General features: G+C 39.4%; 1 protein-coding gene across 6 annotated transcripts in view; it reads left to right on the top strand.

Annotated features, from left to right (window-relative positions):
- Positions 1–13,742, top strand: part of LOC135205053 (actin nucleation-promoting factor WASL-like) — a 250,054-nt gene extending 236,312 nt beyond the window's left edge. For all 6 annotated transcript variants that reach the window (XM_064235319.1, XM_064235321.1, XM_064235324.1 and 3 more), the window contains one exon: positions 1,563–13,742. In XM_064235319.1, coding sequence (XP_064091389.1) covers positions 1,563–1,748 — 186 coding nt within the window. In that variant the 3' untranslated portion in view covers positions 1,749–13,742. The remainder of the gene's footprint in view (positions 1–1,562) is intronic.
- The last annotated feature ends 3,812 nt before the right edge of the window (positions 13,743–17,554 follow it).

Raw genomic sequence — 17,554 nt, 5'->3', positions numbered from 1 at the left:
TATATAAAACTCTATAAAACGCCTAATATGAAATGGAGCAAATATTACGAGAATGCAACGTACACATTTCGGAGATTTGAGGCGGAGAATCCACGCACGGAGGGAAGGAAAGTTTTTTTTTAAATTCACCATAAATCTAAATATTGTGCTAGAGACTTCGAATTTGTTTCAAAATGAAGATAAAGGACTGAATATTACTAGAGTGTAAGAGTTTTATCTTACAATTGCGTTTTTCGACCATTTCGGTAGAGTTAAAGTTGACCGAACATGGTTTTTTTTCTATATCGTGATTTATATGCAAATATTTTTTAAATGAGAAAAGCTACAACCTTCAATTATATTTTGTTGTATTCTACATGAAATTGCGCATGTTTTCATATATAAAACTCTATGAAACGCCTAATATGAAATGGAGCAAATATTACAAGAATGTGATGTACGCATTTTGGAGATTTGTGGCGGAATGAAGATAAATGACCGAATATTACTAGACTGTCATAGGTTTTAGCTTACAATTGTGTTTTTTGACCATTTCGGTAGAGTCAAAGTTGACCGAACGTGGTTTATTTTCAATTTATCGTGATTTATGTGCAAATTTTTCGAAAATGAGAAAAGCTATAACCTTCATTTATTTTTAGTTGTATTCTGCATGAAATTGCGCACATTTTCATATATAAAACTTTATGTAACGGCTAATTTAAAATGGTGCAAACATTACGATAATCGCACGAAAAAATGTCTGATTTTTTTCTAAAGAGTTACTGCGTGGATGTAAGGAAAATGTTTTTTTTTCATAAATTCACCATTAATCGAAATATTGTGCTAGAGACTTCCAATTTGTTGCAAAATGAAGGTAAATGATTGAATATTACTAGAATGTAAGAGTTTTAGCTTAAAATTCCGTTTTTTGACCATTGATATGAAAATATTTCAAAACTGATAAAAGCTACAACCATGGATTGTTTATTGTTGTATTCTACATGAAATTGCGCACATTTTCATATATAAAACTGTAACGGCTAATATAAAATGGTGCAAAAATTATGTCAAAGTGACAATAATTTCTGAGATGTGTAGCTGATGCTTTTTATTGCGAGAAGAAAGAAATTCGTGCTTACGCACCTGGGTAACAATTGACAACAAAACAACAGCTCCCAGCATCCCTCAAGGTGCGTGATTCAAAATTTTTTGCCAAGTAGGCCTATAACTATTTTTCCACAAATTTTTAAAACACTTTTTTGCGTCAACGTTTCGTACGTCAATTTGGCACCCAACAGACAATTTTCGTCGACGTTTAATACGTCCAATCGGCATTTAAGGGTTAAGGTAAGCCAGTCAGTAAGAGTGTCTCTCTGTCCGTTAATCTCATGCCGAAGTCTTTAGTTAGCTGTGGTCACAAACAGGTTTAGTGTTTTCAAGATAACTTCTAATAATTATTAATATGTAACTCAAGAATATCTCTCTTTTCAGGTTAACCCTCTATAAGTTTTCAAACTCCAATTTTCTAGACCACATGCATGCTATTCTTTATTTTGTATCACACTCATTTGTTTTTGTTACAGGTAAAAGATCACTTTGAGGGTGCAAAGGACGAGCCTCCTCCTCTGGAGGGTATGGCCCTGCAGTTGAATCGTGCCCTGCAGATCCGCGCTCAGGCCATTCAGTCAGACTCTGACGATTCCGACGAAGATGATGAAGATGAGATTGATGAGTGGGATGATGATAATGATAATGAGGATGATGATTAAGAAAATGGGTTGGAATAGAGGGGTTATGATAATGTGAGCAACAATAATTTTGTATCAGACTTCAAAATGAAACATTAGGTCATTATGCTCATCTTTAACAATGAAGGTAATCTCAGTTTGGTGATCCAGTGGTCTCTTTGTGGTACTTCGGTTATGTGAACGCATTATTGGATTCAAGTTCATTTCTGTACATTGTGCTGAATATCATTTCCTTGTTTAAAATGCAGATCACTGGGGTTTGTTTGATTATACATATTATCTGGCCTTGATCTTTGTAAAGGCAATGTTAGATGATTTAGTTAAAGTGATTACAGTGCAACTGTAAGAAAAAAGTAATAACAAAATATGATGGCAAACCAGAGAAGCACTTGGTAATTACAGTATGCAATCTTCTGCACTCTGTTTGTTTTATAAGTCTTTTTATACATCAAAACAATGTCTTCCAAAGCCCCTTGGGCAAGTTGTAATGTTGTCATTGTTGTAAGACATTTAACCCTTTAACGCCAAAGGGGTATAATAAAAATCGTTTCCCGTATGCCGGGGGGGGTTCTGAAGCGGAAATTTTTTTTTTTTTTTCAAAAATCACAGCACGCTTAGTTTTCAAGATTAAGAGTTCATTTTTGGCTCCTTTTTTTTGTCATTGCCTGAAGTTTAGTATGCAACCTTCAGAAATGAAAATAATATTATTATATATAAATAATGCAATATATGATAGCGCGAAAACAAAATTTCATATATAATTGTATTCAAATCGCGCTGTGAGCAAAACGGTTAAAGCTAACGAGTTAATTTTTTTGTTTTATTGTACACTAAATTGCAATCATTTTGGTATATAACACATTGTAAAACGATGAAAGCAACACAGAGAAAATATTATCACAAAATGATGCATGAATTCGTAACTCACAGACGTAAGAATTTTTTTTTTTTTTTCCAAAAATTCACCATAAATAGAAATATTGTTCTAGAGACTTCCAATTTGTTTCAAAATGAAGATAAATGATTGAATATTACTATACTGTAAGAGTTTTAGCTTACAATTACAGTTTTCTACCATTTCGGACGAGTTAAAATTGACCGAATGTTGAATTTTTTTTATATATTTTTTTATATGCAAATATTTCAAAAATGAGAAAAGCTACAACCTTCAATTATTTCTTGTTGTATTCTACATGAAATTGTGCACATTTTCATATATAAAACTCTATGAAACGCCTAATATGAAATGGACCAAATATTACAAGAATGCGATGTACACATTTTGGAGATTTGCGGCGGAGAATCCGCGAGCGGAGGAAGGAAAGTTTTTTTTTTTTAAATTCACCATAAATCTAAATATTGTGCTAGAGACTTCAAATTTGTTCCAAAATGAAGATAAATGACCGAATATTACTAGACTGTAAGAGTTTTAGCTTACAATTGCGTTTTTCGACCATTTCAGTAGAGTCAAAGTTGACCGAACGTGGTTTTTTTTCTATTTATCATGATGTATATGCAAATATTTTTAAAATGAGAAAAGCTACAACCTTCAATCATATATTGTTGTATTCTACATAAAACTGCACACATTTTCATATATAAAACTTTATGTAACGGCTAATTTAAAATGGTGCAAGTATAACGACAATCGGACGAAACAATTTCTGATTTTTTTCGGAAGAGTTACCGCGTGGACGTAAGGAAAATGTTTTTTTTTTTCATAAATTCACCATAAATCTAAATATTGTGCTAGAGACTTCCAATTTGTTGCAAAATAAAGGTAAATGATTGAAATTACTAGAATGTAAGAGTTTTAGCTTAAAATTCCGTTTTTCGACCATTTTGGTGTTGAAATTTTGGCACTTATCGTTATTTATATGAAAATATTTCAAAACTGATGAAAGCTACAACCATGAATTGATTTTAGTTGTATTCTACATGAAATTGTGCACATTTTCATATATAATACTCCATGTAACGGCTAACGATTGTAAACAAAACAACACCTTGATCCGTGAGCTCCCAGCATCACTTAAGGTGCATGATTCAAAAGTTTTCGCCTGGTAGGCCTATAAGAATTTTTTCGGCGAATTTTAAAAAAAAACTTTTTATATCAACGTACCATACATCCAATCGGCACCCAACAGACAATTTATGTCGACGTATAATACGTCCAATCAGCGTTTAAGGGTTAAGCACAAAATGGCAAGTAAGTGACTCAATTCAGAAATCTTAATACATTTTGTCTATTTATATAAATTTTAGAAACTATGGTACGCATTTGTATAATGCAGTTTGCAGCTCTAAATCTCGTCAATACCATGCCCAGGGATCATTTTGATTATTTGTTTAAAAGGTTCTTAATTAAAACTTGGACTCGACAGGTAATGAACTGGGTTTTGAGCTGGTAGAATTGCATGGCAAGAACATTTTTTCATTCAAATTAGTCCTTTTAACATAAGGTTGTTCTTAGACGATGTTGATCTTGTATGTAGTATTTAAAAAATTTTCTCCTCTCAGATCACAAGGAAAAATGTTGAATGTACATAAAAAGATTGGACAACTATGTGATTTTTTTTTACTCTATCACCAGGAAATTTGACAATAGTAAGGGCATAATTTGCATCATGCATCAACTTAAATCCATTTTCTAGTCTTTGTCATCACAAAACATTATGGGCTTTTACCTCTCGTTCCACAAAAATGTGGTAAATACAAGCAAAATTCATTGATTAATATAACATGGATGAAATGTCTACCTGGTGTCAGCTGGGCTCCTTTTAGCACTCAAAGATGGGAAGACATACTACTTACGTGGATGAAAACTACGCGACACAAGATGAGTGGATTTTTGTAGAAAGCATGGTCCTTGTAAAACTATAGTGCCAAGAGGGTGTGGAACATAGCATTACTTGAAATGCCTACCCTGTTTATGTGTTTACTTCTTATTGTCAGTTGATTTTAAGATATTTTGATAAACATTACTTTGTATTGTTAAGATATTTTAATAGAAAGATTTTGGAGATTTTACAACACAAATAATTGTCCTGATATGGAGATTTATCACCATGTCTTGTTTAGGTTAGAATGCATTTGCTAAGTGCAGTTGAGGAATAAGGGAGGTAGAATTGTATTTCAGAAGTTGAAAAAACTTTGAGTATAGTATGTAGTATAGATCTGAGGACACACAAACCCAGCTTTTTACTGTATACTGTATATATATCAAACAACTTAGACCAAATTTGCTATTGCTTAAGCTTTAATAGTGTTTACTACTATGTCACTGTATGTTTATAAAATATCTAGTCTACAGTATTGACACTAAAACCTTAGGAGATACAGTTCTCTTATCATACTTTTGAGATTGCTTTGAAAATCAGCTGAAGCCATTTTGTTAGATGCTTGCACAACTAGAGTATGAAGAGTGAAAACGAATCAAGTCATAAAAACCAAAGATTCAACTGTTCATGTTTTAAGTCCTTATATTGGTCATCAGATTTTATACATTCAACTTACCTGTCAGATATATACATAGCTATAGACTCCGTCTTCCCGACAGAAATTCGAATTTCGCGGCACGCGCTACAGGTAGGTCAGATGATCTACCTGCCTGCCGTTGGGTGGCAGGAATAGGAACCATTCCCGTTTTCTATCAGATTTTCTCTGTCGGCCATATTGTAAACATACATTTGCGGTACCTCCTGACTTGATTTTCGTGTTTCATCGCCATCGATCTTCTGGGCTATCTTTTGCAGGGAAGTACTGGGTCTTTGGCTCGGCATACGCTTTTATTAACTTTTTAATGAATTTGGCTTTGAAAAATTGCGAAGAATATAAAACGTGCAACTACCGAAATTGTCGGTAGACACTCACATAGTTTGCAAGAAAGGGAAATATTAATATTTATTCATTAATACGTGTGATAAGTGTTAGAATTGATTGAGGAAATTAAACTGACTTCCTACTGTAGGGAATCAGTAAAGCATGTAACTAGATACGCTTCCTTTAGAAGTTTTTCGGATACTTGTACTAAGGAGCAGTTAGAGTATTAACAGTACTAGTAGTGTTGCATCCTCATCATCTTCTTACTTCACAGAAACTTCAAATTCATAATTGCAATTTGAAGACAAGGGATGTAGCTCAAAATGCGAGCTATTGAAAGGTAAGAAGTGATTACAGTGTTCCCTATTGCAGTGGAGGGTGCGTCTGATCGGCTCTGTCTCACTCCCAGACCCAGACCTCTTTCAAGCTCCCAAGCCCAGAGGAGAAGGAATGTCGAAAGCCGTAAGGAGGTTTCAGAGAATTCCCATCGGTCAGGCGTCCCTTCGGCAGGTTCTGTAGAGCGTCCCAGACTGCCAAGGATAGCCATTGGAAAGGCATCCTAAAACAGTGTTTCTCCCTTATTATTATACCTACATACCCTCTAGAGAGAAGAACTAAGACGAAGATTCTCGTAATATGCAAGATAAATCTCGTCATGGGTATGAGTAACTGGAAAGAAAGTTTTCCTTTCAATCAATAGTCCCTTCCGGTGGACTTAAACAGACGTAGGTTACGACCTTATGTCCAAGGATAGGAACCTTGAGTGATTCTCTTCGATCCTTGCTTCTCATTAGGATATACTTCGTCTAACACTAATTTGTTTTATTAAAGAAAAAAACGAAGGTAGAGAATTTTCCATTCTCTCTCTGCTTTGGCTAGGAAAGAATGTAGTAGAGAATTCACTTTAAGACTGCGGTATGGTCAAGTCATATGCACATACCGAAGTTAACTCTATGGCTGACATCTGAATTCCTTCTATTCTTACAAAGGTTTCCTAGATTAATGCTGTTTACCTCGATGTAACAGTATTATGGAGGATTATAATACGGCAGTGCACGATATTATATAATGTTCTCATGCTTTCGAAAAGCGCATGAAGAAAGCATAAACTTATTAGAGCACGGAGATTGCTCAGAAGAAGAGAGATGAGTCTGACGGGAAACATTCTCTTCGTGGCAGAAGTTGTTTCCCGAATGGACTATACTACGTCTATAAAAGTTTTTTCCTACTAAGAACGGAATTAACATACGAAAGGATGCCGGGTACCATAAAGGCACAGATGTTCTGGCACATATCTGAAAAGAATTACAAGCAATTTAGGTGACTGGCTCCAGCCAGGCGCCAAGACGGGCACCTGGCGCCACCTCACAAGGTGGAATACCAGAAGAGCCAGGCTGGCTCAAAAGTGCCAGCCTGGCGCATTTGCCAGGAGTGCTAGAAGCGCCAGCCTGCCCGCGAAGCGCCATCCATGATATTTCTCGTTTTAGCGAGTTATTAACCTAATAGTCCAGTAGCCTCTCTGACAGCATGAACTGCAACACGGGGCTGCCTGCAACCTCCCAGCAGTTACCAGTTTCGATTTTAGATACTTGGTATTGTCACGACAACACCAAATCAGCTTTTGTATTTACCGAAATCCGTTTCGTTTAAATATAATTGCTCGAGCGTATTTTTTATGCTCGATGGTTCTAGCCGAACGCATTCCTTCGTGGAATAGATTACCTGGCAACTCAGGATGACGAGTCAGCGAGAGCTACTGCGTATTGAACTGCCTGATAGCAGCTCAGTATCAGCTGGGTCTCCGAGATGTACGGTCTGTCATGTTTCTCTCTCCCCTGCTTTGATTGACTACCGAACCGTATCTCTGCCCAACAATCATGGACTTAGGTCTCTGATTAACGGGGATTCTCGCAAACATGAAGGACCATCTACTGCTGTGACGCTCGATTTCATCGCCTTCGACATTGTGAGAATTTTCAACAGAGATATCTCTTGGACTGTTTACCGCACGGTAACAGAAGTCTGTACTAGTCTCCCACTGCATCGCTCTGCGATAATGCGAATGATTTTTGCAGACATCTGAGTTTGTCTTCAAATATCTCGTATTTGTAGGTGTGCAATTGTTCATTGTTCACCCCGAATTAACAGATGTGTCAGAAGACATCGCCTACTCTCCGACCTGACAGCTCTACTTCCAAATGTTCAGCCCATGAGGAGCAGTTCTTCAGGCAGTAATTCGCTGTCTTCATTACTGAAAAGTGCTCCGCTTTCATTGCAACTACGACACTCACCGGACAGCAATGAAATAGCGGTTAGCGTTCTCAGTCTTTGTAAGCACAGGTTCAGAATCTTGAGAATCCTTCTCTCGATTCAGCTGTGAAGACGAAGGTTGCATTTTCTGTCCATCTTCGTCTTCAACGACACATAGTGTTGTTTCTCCTTAGCTGAGATTCAACTATACTATGAGATATCTTGCCATCAGGGACCTCGGTCTCTAGAAGGCAATTGACTTTCGCCTGTTGGGCACATGCCTTAAGAGAATCATCACCTCGCCGTCTGGCATCGGTGACGAACAAATTAATTTGTTTAGTCTCTTGGCATAACCCTTTTAGGGCGAAGGTCACGTGACTTGCTCGGATGCTTGGACAACTTGCCTCCTACCAAACGCAGTCAGTCGGCAGCTGTCAGAGCGCCCGAGTCAGTTACGAACTTCGCTGTGGACTTAGTTCGGTTGTTCCAAATCAATCTTTTCTTCGTCCTAATGGCTTGCCCCAGTACTCATACCATCGACACCCACCATGGAGTGTCGGTGTCCTATCCACTACCGACAAGAAGAACTTCACTGCATGGGGATAGGAGGCTCAGTAACGGCAAGTTTCGTTCCTGATTTCGTTCCCCGTCTAATCGGAAAGGGGTCGATCCCAAGGAAGGATGAAATGATTTATTTTAATCACTTAGGCCAATTCCACAGCTCTCTCATGTCGCAAGGAGCATCGAGAATCTCTTTTTTCGCCCATGTTCGCGTTGACAAAAGAGAACCTATTTGGAAAACAGACACGGAACGTAACGATCCTTAAGAGGTTCGTTGCAAGATGTTGCACGTCCGTGAAAACCTTCTCGATCGACGATAATAACTGTTAATGTATGTCTAACATTTATTGGAAAGAGTTGTAAAAAACCGGCGAGAAGTCTTTTTTCATAGATCTCTTCGCAAGGTGGAAGAAGAAAAGGCTTCCTATAGATTGCTTCCTTATTCTCGATCCCAGAGAAGTAGCAATATACGCCATCTTTAGTTTAAAGAAAGGGGAATAATCTTTAGTCTTTTTTCCCCTAAATATAAATTCTTAACAGATATTTAGATAAAGGGCGTCAAAGGACGAGAGGATGATACTTTATGCCTCATTTTGGCCTTAGAGAGGTTGGATTCACAGAAGTCACGTTCTTTTCACAGCATGTTTCGTAAGGCTTTTCCAAGAGAGTCTGGATATTCTATCAGAATCTATTGTAAATAGACCTGAAAAACCTCTCAACTCTGAGTCGGTCTGCGTGCAGACTGACCAGAAGTAGACATGAATGAGAGGAGTTTTTCAAGGTAAAAGACAAGAGTCATGGTAAAGACATAGAATTGCTGCAGATCGTGCTAGATGGAATGGGGAAACTGTCCTCTTCCGATACCTCTGTGAACCACATGGGGGGTTTTTCTTCCCTTTCAGAGGGAAGAATCACCTTTGTATATATCTGCTATCATAACGCAGTAAAAGGCTATACTCTGTCTCTACAAGGAGAATTAGATAGCAGAGAATTAAGATCTTCGGGATCTTATACGATATCCCAATACGACATGAGTAGGATATCAATTGGTGCCAGCCAGGCACCAGCCAGGCGCCAGCCAGGCGCCAGCCAGGCGCCAGCCAGGCTCCAGCCAGGCGACAGGTGCCAGGCTCCAGGATCTCCAGCTTCTTCGTGTTTGGAGATAGAATTCACCAAGAGTCTCCTCTTTGAGATTTGTCACAAGATCAGTTGTTTCCTGACAGGGACACAAGTTGTCGCACAGGCGGCCGTTGCCCGTGTCAGGATGGACTGAGATTGTGGGAAGTTTCTAGCTAGAACAAACTTCTCATGACAGGGACTCTAGTGGTCGCGTAAGCGTCTTCATCTCTGTCAGGATGGTTTGATTTGGAGAGACGTTTTTTGCAGGATCAGCCTTCACCTGCCAGGTACTGAAGATGTCGCACATGCGAACATAACCTTGTCAGGAAGGGGCTGTTACTGCTTAAAGCCCTTCACCTTGTGAAGAGAGGCGCTCTCCTCAGGTGACTCATTCTTCTCCCAACATTATGGGACAAAGATATATCAGACTTGGAAGTCAATGAGGGTGCAGGTCTTTCAGATTACAAGACCTTAGTACCCTTTTATTGCTTGAATTCGGAGAGTCTCTTGAGTCCTGCACACCCCTCCTTCTCCTAGTTCATTACTATTAAGGGGATTATAAATCATCCTCTTCTATAGATATTTGTAGCAAACCGTTTTTCATTATTTGATTTGAGGCTCTCAAATAATAGAGGGAATGGGATCCTTTTTTTTTTGGACCTCAGATTCTGTGTTCCGACAAGATGGAACTGCTCCTCGTTAAACTTCTTTGAGAAATTTTGAGGTAATTCTTTGTTTCTCTTGGTTCTAAACGACCAAGAAGACAAGTGAATTTTTTGTGCATTGGAATCTCGCATCAGATTCTATGGATACTCGGCTATAGGTTCTTGCCAGCATAGTATGTCTGGTAAAAGAACTAAAACCCTCTTTTCCTGACTCAACGCTTTCAGATAGAGGTTCCGTTGTCCAGGCAGAGTACTTACGTTTTCATCTACAGATAATGGTTTAAACGTTTGCCTACAGAGTCTTTGGGATGCGATGAGGGCTCGAAATGCTTCCCAGAAGGTATTCAGAGGGATACAATAAAGAGCTAGAAATCAGGAGTCCTCCCAATTTCAGCTCAGAGTCTCCTTCGACTTCCAGGCTCCTTCCCTTCTTTCGGACAAGGATAGGGAAGATTCTGCAACGAGGAACCTCATCAACATGTAAGAAGAGATCTCGTTAGCAACGGAAGTACTCAAGAAGGATCCTCCTCGGAGGAAGACTCTTATCTCTCGTACTGTTAGATATCCTATCTTCTGATGGATGTAGCTGACTACAATCACCTCCCCTTGCCAGAGAGGCCAAAAGCTCAAAGTGGAAGAATTTCTTCCACCCTTCTCCAGTCTCCTGATAAACTATTGTGGATGTTCAGGACTTTCGGACAATGTAGCACCAACTAGGCGCCAGATGCCAAAACAGGCGTAAAAAACGCCAGAGGCAGACAGTTCCAAGGAACAGTCATTGTCTGATGAGAAGAAAGAGCGAGTCTCCAACCTAGTGCAGATGCGCTAGAGGCGAACAAATCGGACAGATAAGAGCGTCCGATGTGGACATCGCCAGACATCCTCGAGATTCTACCAAGCTCGAAGCTCCAGCAAGTGGGGAGGAGCCAGCCAGGCTCCAGGCGCCAAAAAGAGCCAGTCTGGAGCCAGGCGCGAAGCTCCTTCCAGGCGCGAGGCGGGAGTCAGGAGTCAGGCAAAAAGTGCCTTACAGGCGCTAGGTGCCAACCAGGCGTCAGGCGCCAGCTAGGCGCGAGGGACAGGCAGGCGCAAGGCGCCAGCCAGGCGAGAGGCGCCAGCCAGGCGAGAGGCTTCATCCAGAACAGATCCATTTCAAAGAAAGCCCTGGTCTTCTTTGAAACAAGTGTGATCGCTCTAAAGCACTTCGTGAGTAACTTGATGATTCCTTCAAACAGCTGAGAATTAAAAGCGCATGAAGTGCGAGCTTTTATGAATTCTTGTTCTTTCCTAACAATATGTCATGAGGACATATTAGCTGTCACTTACGGGAGATGCAACTCTGTGTTGACTTCCCATTACACGAAGGAGGTCAAGTTGACCTACGAGAGATCCTTCTCTCTTGGTTATACATGTCTACGGATACGTTGCTGGGATAGGGAGCCAACACTGATCCTTAACTATTGAGTTAAATTTTATTTTAACATAGTGTTTTTTCTTTGGGTTGTTTGAAAGGAGTTTGGGGATAACTCTTTTCAAATTAAGCACAAACCCTCGTGTTAGGATCAGGTGATCGGGTTCGGTGTTGTGCTCCTTAAGTATGCCACTAGGCATAGGTGTATTGTCATGTAAGTGGATAAGACCCCATTGACAAAAGACCATTAGATTCTGTCGAGTAAGTGGATAAGACCCCATTGACAGATCTACAAGAACTCTTAGCAATAGGTCACATCCTTGCTGAGGCTCTTGAGACGAAGCAGACTCCTAGCAATAGCTAGGAAGTCAACCCTTCGTCTAAACACATAGGAACCAAGGTTTTATTTATTTATTACCTACAACGTATGTTGTTTATCGGTCTGTTCAGTAATTAGCTGTCTCTTACCCTCCTCCAATGGTGTGAATCAGCTATGTATATATCTGACAGATAAGTTGAATGTATAAAAATGATATTGTTATGATACAATAAAGTTTTATACATACTTACCTGGCAGATATATACAATTAATCGCCCACCCAACCTCCCCTCAGGAGACAAGTGGAAGAGAAAATCTGATATAAAACGGGAATTGTTCCTATTCCTGCCACCCAGCAGCAGGCAGGTAGATCACCTGACCTACCTGTAGCGCGTGCCGCGAAATTCGAATTTCTGTCGGGAAGACGGAGTCTACATATAGCTATGTATATATCTGCCATGTAAGTATGTATAAAACTTTATTGTATCATAACAATATTATTTTTCTGAAATTTTTTCTTTATAAAATATACAGTGCATAATACAATGTATTTTCATAAGGAATAGTCTATTCTTTTTACTTCAGTATAGCATTGTTTTCTTCAGTTACAATTATATGAAAGATAATTTAAAGAATGAATCATGTTTTACAGTATTTTCATGTATGTCCTTCTTGGGAACAGGAATATTTGAGAGAATGGTCTAGTCTTTATTGTGATTAGAATGTTAACAATAATGCTTCTACGTTTTATGTGATTTAGAGATGGTCCTTAGCATCCTACTATTTTGTCCTCACAGTGCTCAAGTATTGTACAGCCAGTCCCCAGTTTACAATGGTTTCGGCTTAGGAAGTTCCAAGGTTACAACGCTTTTCAATTATATTCATCAGAAATTATTTCCAGGGTTACGACACTGATCTGACGGAAGAAATATGACTCCAGAAAGAAAAAGTAATCAATATTTAAAGGTTTTTAAATGAAAAATGCTGTTTACATAGTTTTTAATACACCCAAAGCATTAAAAGTAAGATTTTCTTAGGATTTTTGACGATTTTCGACGATGTCCCACATATGACGATTTTCGGTTTACGACACGACTCAAGAATGGAAGCCTTGTTGTAAACTGGGGACTGCCTGTACTGTCCTGTTAGCAAAGATATGTTTCTTATGGAAGTTGACTCGTGGTTCAGAGCTCAACACTAATATGAACTTGGTATTTTGGCATGATATGTAAAGCTTGTTTATATCATAAGCACCAATATAACAAATGTCTGGTTACATTTGGAATAAGAAGCCTATTCTTTGCATCATTGTTTTGATCACTTAGGTTCTTCATTGCATTAATTTTCTACAAATGTACAATACCACTAATTTTTACATAGTTGATTTTCAATGCAGTTGAGTTATGTATATAGGCAGTCGGTGGTGGACTCAGTTAAGGGCGATCCGGTTTTATGGGGCTTGTCTGGTGCCATAAAATCAGCGATATATGGTGCCATAATTCACCGAGTTTCAGTTATCAGTGCTTTAAGATGCAGACGATAGAGTTATGGCATCGTACCACACCTAAACAGAGGCTTCATTAACCGAAACTTGGTGCCATAACCGCCATAAATTGCAGTTTCGGTTAATGGTAACCAGGGACTTCCTGTAATTGGCCTTTGCATTGCAGGCATTTTTATATTATATTTATTCCTCCATTTCGCAAAGTGTTACATGTTTTGGGAGGCAAAATGTGACAGATATTATGCTTTTTATTAATGCTGAAAAATGCATGTCTCAATCTCCAAATATCTAATTTTTTTATTATGAATTGTTATAGTACATAGATCTGCTTCAGGTATAGTTATCATAATAAAAGTCTTTGGTATAGTATTGGTGGTATTACTTTCCCTCTGTTAGACGTTTTATACAATCCAACTTTGGCATAACAAAACAGAACCAGGTCAATAATTAATATTCCATTTTCCAGAAAAAAGTACTGTCTGTTCATTCGGGAGTATACTCTCACTTTTTAGGTCAATCAAATTACTACAAAAAGTTAAAAGTTTGTAACTCAAAATGTCGAAGTATTGTCGTAAGAAGTCTTGAGCAAACTTGTCAATAGAAGGCGTTGTCGGAAGTTGTTGGTTTAACTTCCAGTTTTGTATCCTTGGGTAGTTGTTCTTATCATCCGAGGTATAGAGTGAATGTACAAAATCCTGACAGATAACTACCAAAGCAGCCCTCCACTGACCGATTTGTAAGCTTCTATTGTGTTTTGTTAAAATTTTATTTGTTTATTGTCTTTAGTCTGTTTTTATATAATGATATAAATCTAGAAGTTAATGTTAGGGATTCTTGATATTGGTCCCTTACATCTGACTTGTACAGTATTGCCTTGCTTGATGTTTGCTCCAGTGCAGAGTGTCGCTAATCAATGATTTCTTATAATGCTGTGATCCTTGTTTCGTAATATTTACTTTGACGTATCGTGTATATATTGATATAAGGGTATATTTGCTGAAATATAATTGTTGAAATATATTTTGCATTCTAACGGACATCCGATTGAATCTATGTAAATGGCCCATCAGGAGCCAAGGGTAACTTATTAGGATCTCATAACACTATAATCTAGTGAACCCCCCTATTCATGGACTCCGGATTCGCGGATTTCTCTCTGGAACTTATACCCCCATTATTTGTGGAAACGTCACCTATTCACTGTATTTTTCTATGGGAAATATCCACAGATTCCTGATTTTTAAAAAAATTTATCATAAAATGCTCTTTTTGTAATAAAACTATTACAAAAGCCTGTTATAAATATTTTTAGTGGGTTTCTCTTGAGTTTTACCTAACAAAATAGGCAGTTTTAAGTTTTTATAGGGGTTTCAACTATTCACGGGTTCTAGCTATTCCCGGGGGGTGGGGGGGCCGGTGTCCGGTACCCATCCACTGCGAATACGAGAGGAACACTGTACAGTAGTACCTCGAGATACGAAAGGCTCAACTTACGAAAAACTTGAGATACGAAAGCCAATGCGAAAAATTTTACTGCTCTACATACGAAAAGTTTTCAAGATACGAAAGGTTTCTGAAAGTCCGAGATTCGCCCGGATAACAATTTTGAAACTCGCGCCGCGCTCCGCCATCTTAGTACTAGTAGACTTGCCACCATCCTCCTGCTCTCCCATTGGTTCCTGATGCTAGCCAAACCATGAAATCCTTCTGTCCTATTGGACAGCATCCCTCCCATCATGCATCTTATACGTATACGTGGTGGCATACCTTTCTCGGCCTCTTCGTACCAACATCTCTATCGTACGCACACGGCATTCGTTCGGTCCAACGATTTCGTTTAGTAACGTAAATTCGTTAGTGATTTCGTTGCAGTATACTATCGTGTTGTGTGGAAACTTTATTGTGTTACTTATACGTAAATTACGTACAAGATAACGTAGTCATGGGTCCCAAGAAAGTTGAAATTCACGGAAAGAAGCGCATGCTCTCTTTGGAGACAAAGATGGAGATCATCAAGAAGTACGAAGCTGGTATGCGATTGAGTGTGATCGCAAAGGAATACGGCCGTAATCCGTCGACAATAGGCACCATCCTTAAACAGAAGGATGCCATCAAAGCAGCTACACCGTCGAAGGGCATCACTATTTTGTCTAGCAAGAGGACCCACGTGCACGACGAGATGGAACAGCTGCTCCTTGTCTGGATAAAAGACAAAGAAATCGCTGGTGATACGGTAACGGGGACAGCAATCGCCCACAAGGCCAGCGCTATTTTCGGCGATTTGATTGCGCAGGCGGAAGACGACGGAGGGGAAGGGACTTCAACGCAAACCCCAGAGTTCAAGGCTTCGCATGGCTGGTTCGAGAAATTTCGTAAACGAACTGGCATCCATTTGGTGGTGCGTCATGGGGAGGCTGCCAGCTCGGACACGAAAGCGGCCAAAGCATTTAAGAAGACTTTCGACGAGATGATGACCAAGGAAGGCTACAGTTCTCAGCAAGTCTTCAATTGTGATGAGACTGGCCTTTTTTGGAAAAAAATGCCTCGTCGGACGTACATCACGGAGGAAGAGAAGAAGCTACCCGGGCATAAGCCGCACTTTGTTCAAACGCCAGTGGGGATTGCAAGGTGAAGCCCCTACTGGTGTATCATTCCGAGACTCCTCGAGCCTTCAAGGCCCACAAAGTGTTGAAGGAGAAGCTTCCAGTGATGTGGAGGACTATGTAATGCAAAAGCCTGGGTAACGAGGATTTTGTTCACTGAGTGGGTAAATCTGTGTTTCAGCCCGACAGTGAAGAAATTTTTGGAAGAGAAGCGCCTCCCCCTGAAATGTCTGCTGGTGTTGTACAATGCCCCTTCCCACCTTCCTGGCCTCGAGGAAGATATCCTAGTAGAGTATTCCTTCGTCAAGATTCTTTTTCTTCCGCCCAACACCACCCCTCTCCTCCAGCCCATGGACCAGAAAGTGATAGCGAACTTTAAGAAGCTGTACACGAAACATCTTTTCAAGAGATGTTTCGACATCACCGATACCACAAACCTCACCTTGCGTCAATTTTGGAAGGAGCATTTCGACATCGTCATTTGCATCCGATTCATCGACCAAGCTTGGCAGGAGGTTTCGAGGCGAACCTTGAATTCCTCGTGGAGGAAACTCTGGCCTGATGCCGTATCTGCCCGAGATTCGAGGGATTCGACGTGGGCGAAGCTGGTGCTGCAGAGTCAGAAACAGTGACGATCCCAAAACTGTTTTGAACCAGATCTTGACGAGATCGTTGCACTCGGCAAGTCCATGGGGCTGGTTGTTGACGAGGACGACATCAACGACCTTCTTGAGGAGCACCAAGAGGAGCTTACGACGGATGACCTGAAGGAGTTGGAGGCCATGCAACATAACGTCGTTCAAGAGGAGTTCTCTAGCAGCGGCGAGGAAGAGGAGGAGGAGCCCATGACAACGGCAGAAATTAAGGATATTCTAGGCACTTTTCATAAAGTGCAATCGTTTATCGAAAAAAAGACACCCCGAAAAGGCTCACACAGGTCGTATGCTTGCGCAGTTCGATGACATTTGCCTGAGTCGTTTCAGAAACATTGTAAAAAGTAGGCAGAAGCAATCTTCCTTGGATCGTTATTTTTTAAAGAGGCCTTCAGCATTAGCAGGAGTAAGCAAAAAGGAAGAACCAAGTGATAAAAAACAAAGTTGAAAGCAAAAAGGAAGAACCAAGTGATGAAAAACAGAACGTTGAAAGTGGTGAAGAAGTTGGAATTCTGTAAAAAAAAAAAAAAAAAAAAAAAAAAAAAAGCCTACTTAAAAGTGAAAAAAAAGTGAAAAAAAAAAAAATTTTAATTTGTAGATTTTTGTAAGTTAAGTGTTACAGTTTGTTAATGTGTTTCGTAAATTTTAGTTTTATAGTTTTCCTTAAATTTTTTATGTGTTTTTGTAAAGTTAAGTGCATGTACGTACGTACGTTATCTGCCGTTTGTCCTCTTCCTCCTCTGCCGCCACTTTCGGAGATAGCCTCACTCGAAAGGTAAGCTTCCACATTTTACATTACAGTAATAATATTTCTTGTACACTAATATACACTTTATTTACAGGTTTTGCATTTTTATTCTTAATTTAGGTATTGAATGGTCCAAATTGTTGTAGTATTTCATTGTTTATAGGTCAATTTAGCT

The sequence above is a fragment of the Macrobrachium nipponense genome, chromosome 48 (genome assembly GCF_015104395.2).
Source record: "Macrobrachium nipponense isolate FS-2020 chromosome 48, ASM1510439v2, whole genome shotgun sequence".
In the NCBI taxonomy this organism is placed as follows: Eukaryota; Metazoa; Arthropoda; class Malacostraca; order Decapoda; family Palaemonidae; genus Macrobrachium; species Macrobrachium nipponense.
Note: the sequence above shows the minus strand (reverse complement) of the source record. Positions and strands in the feature narration are given on the sequence as shown.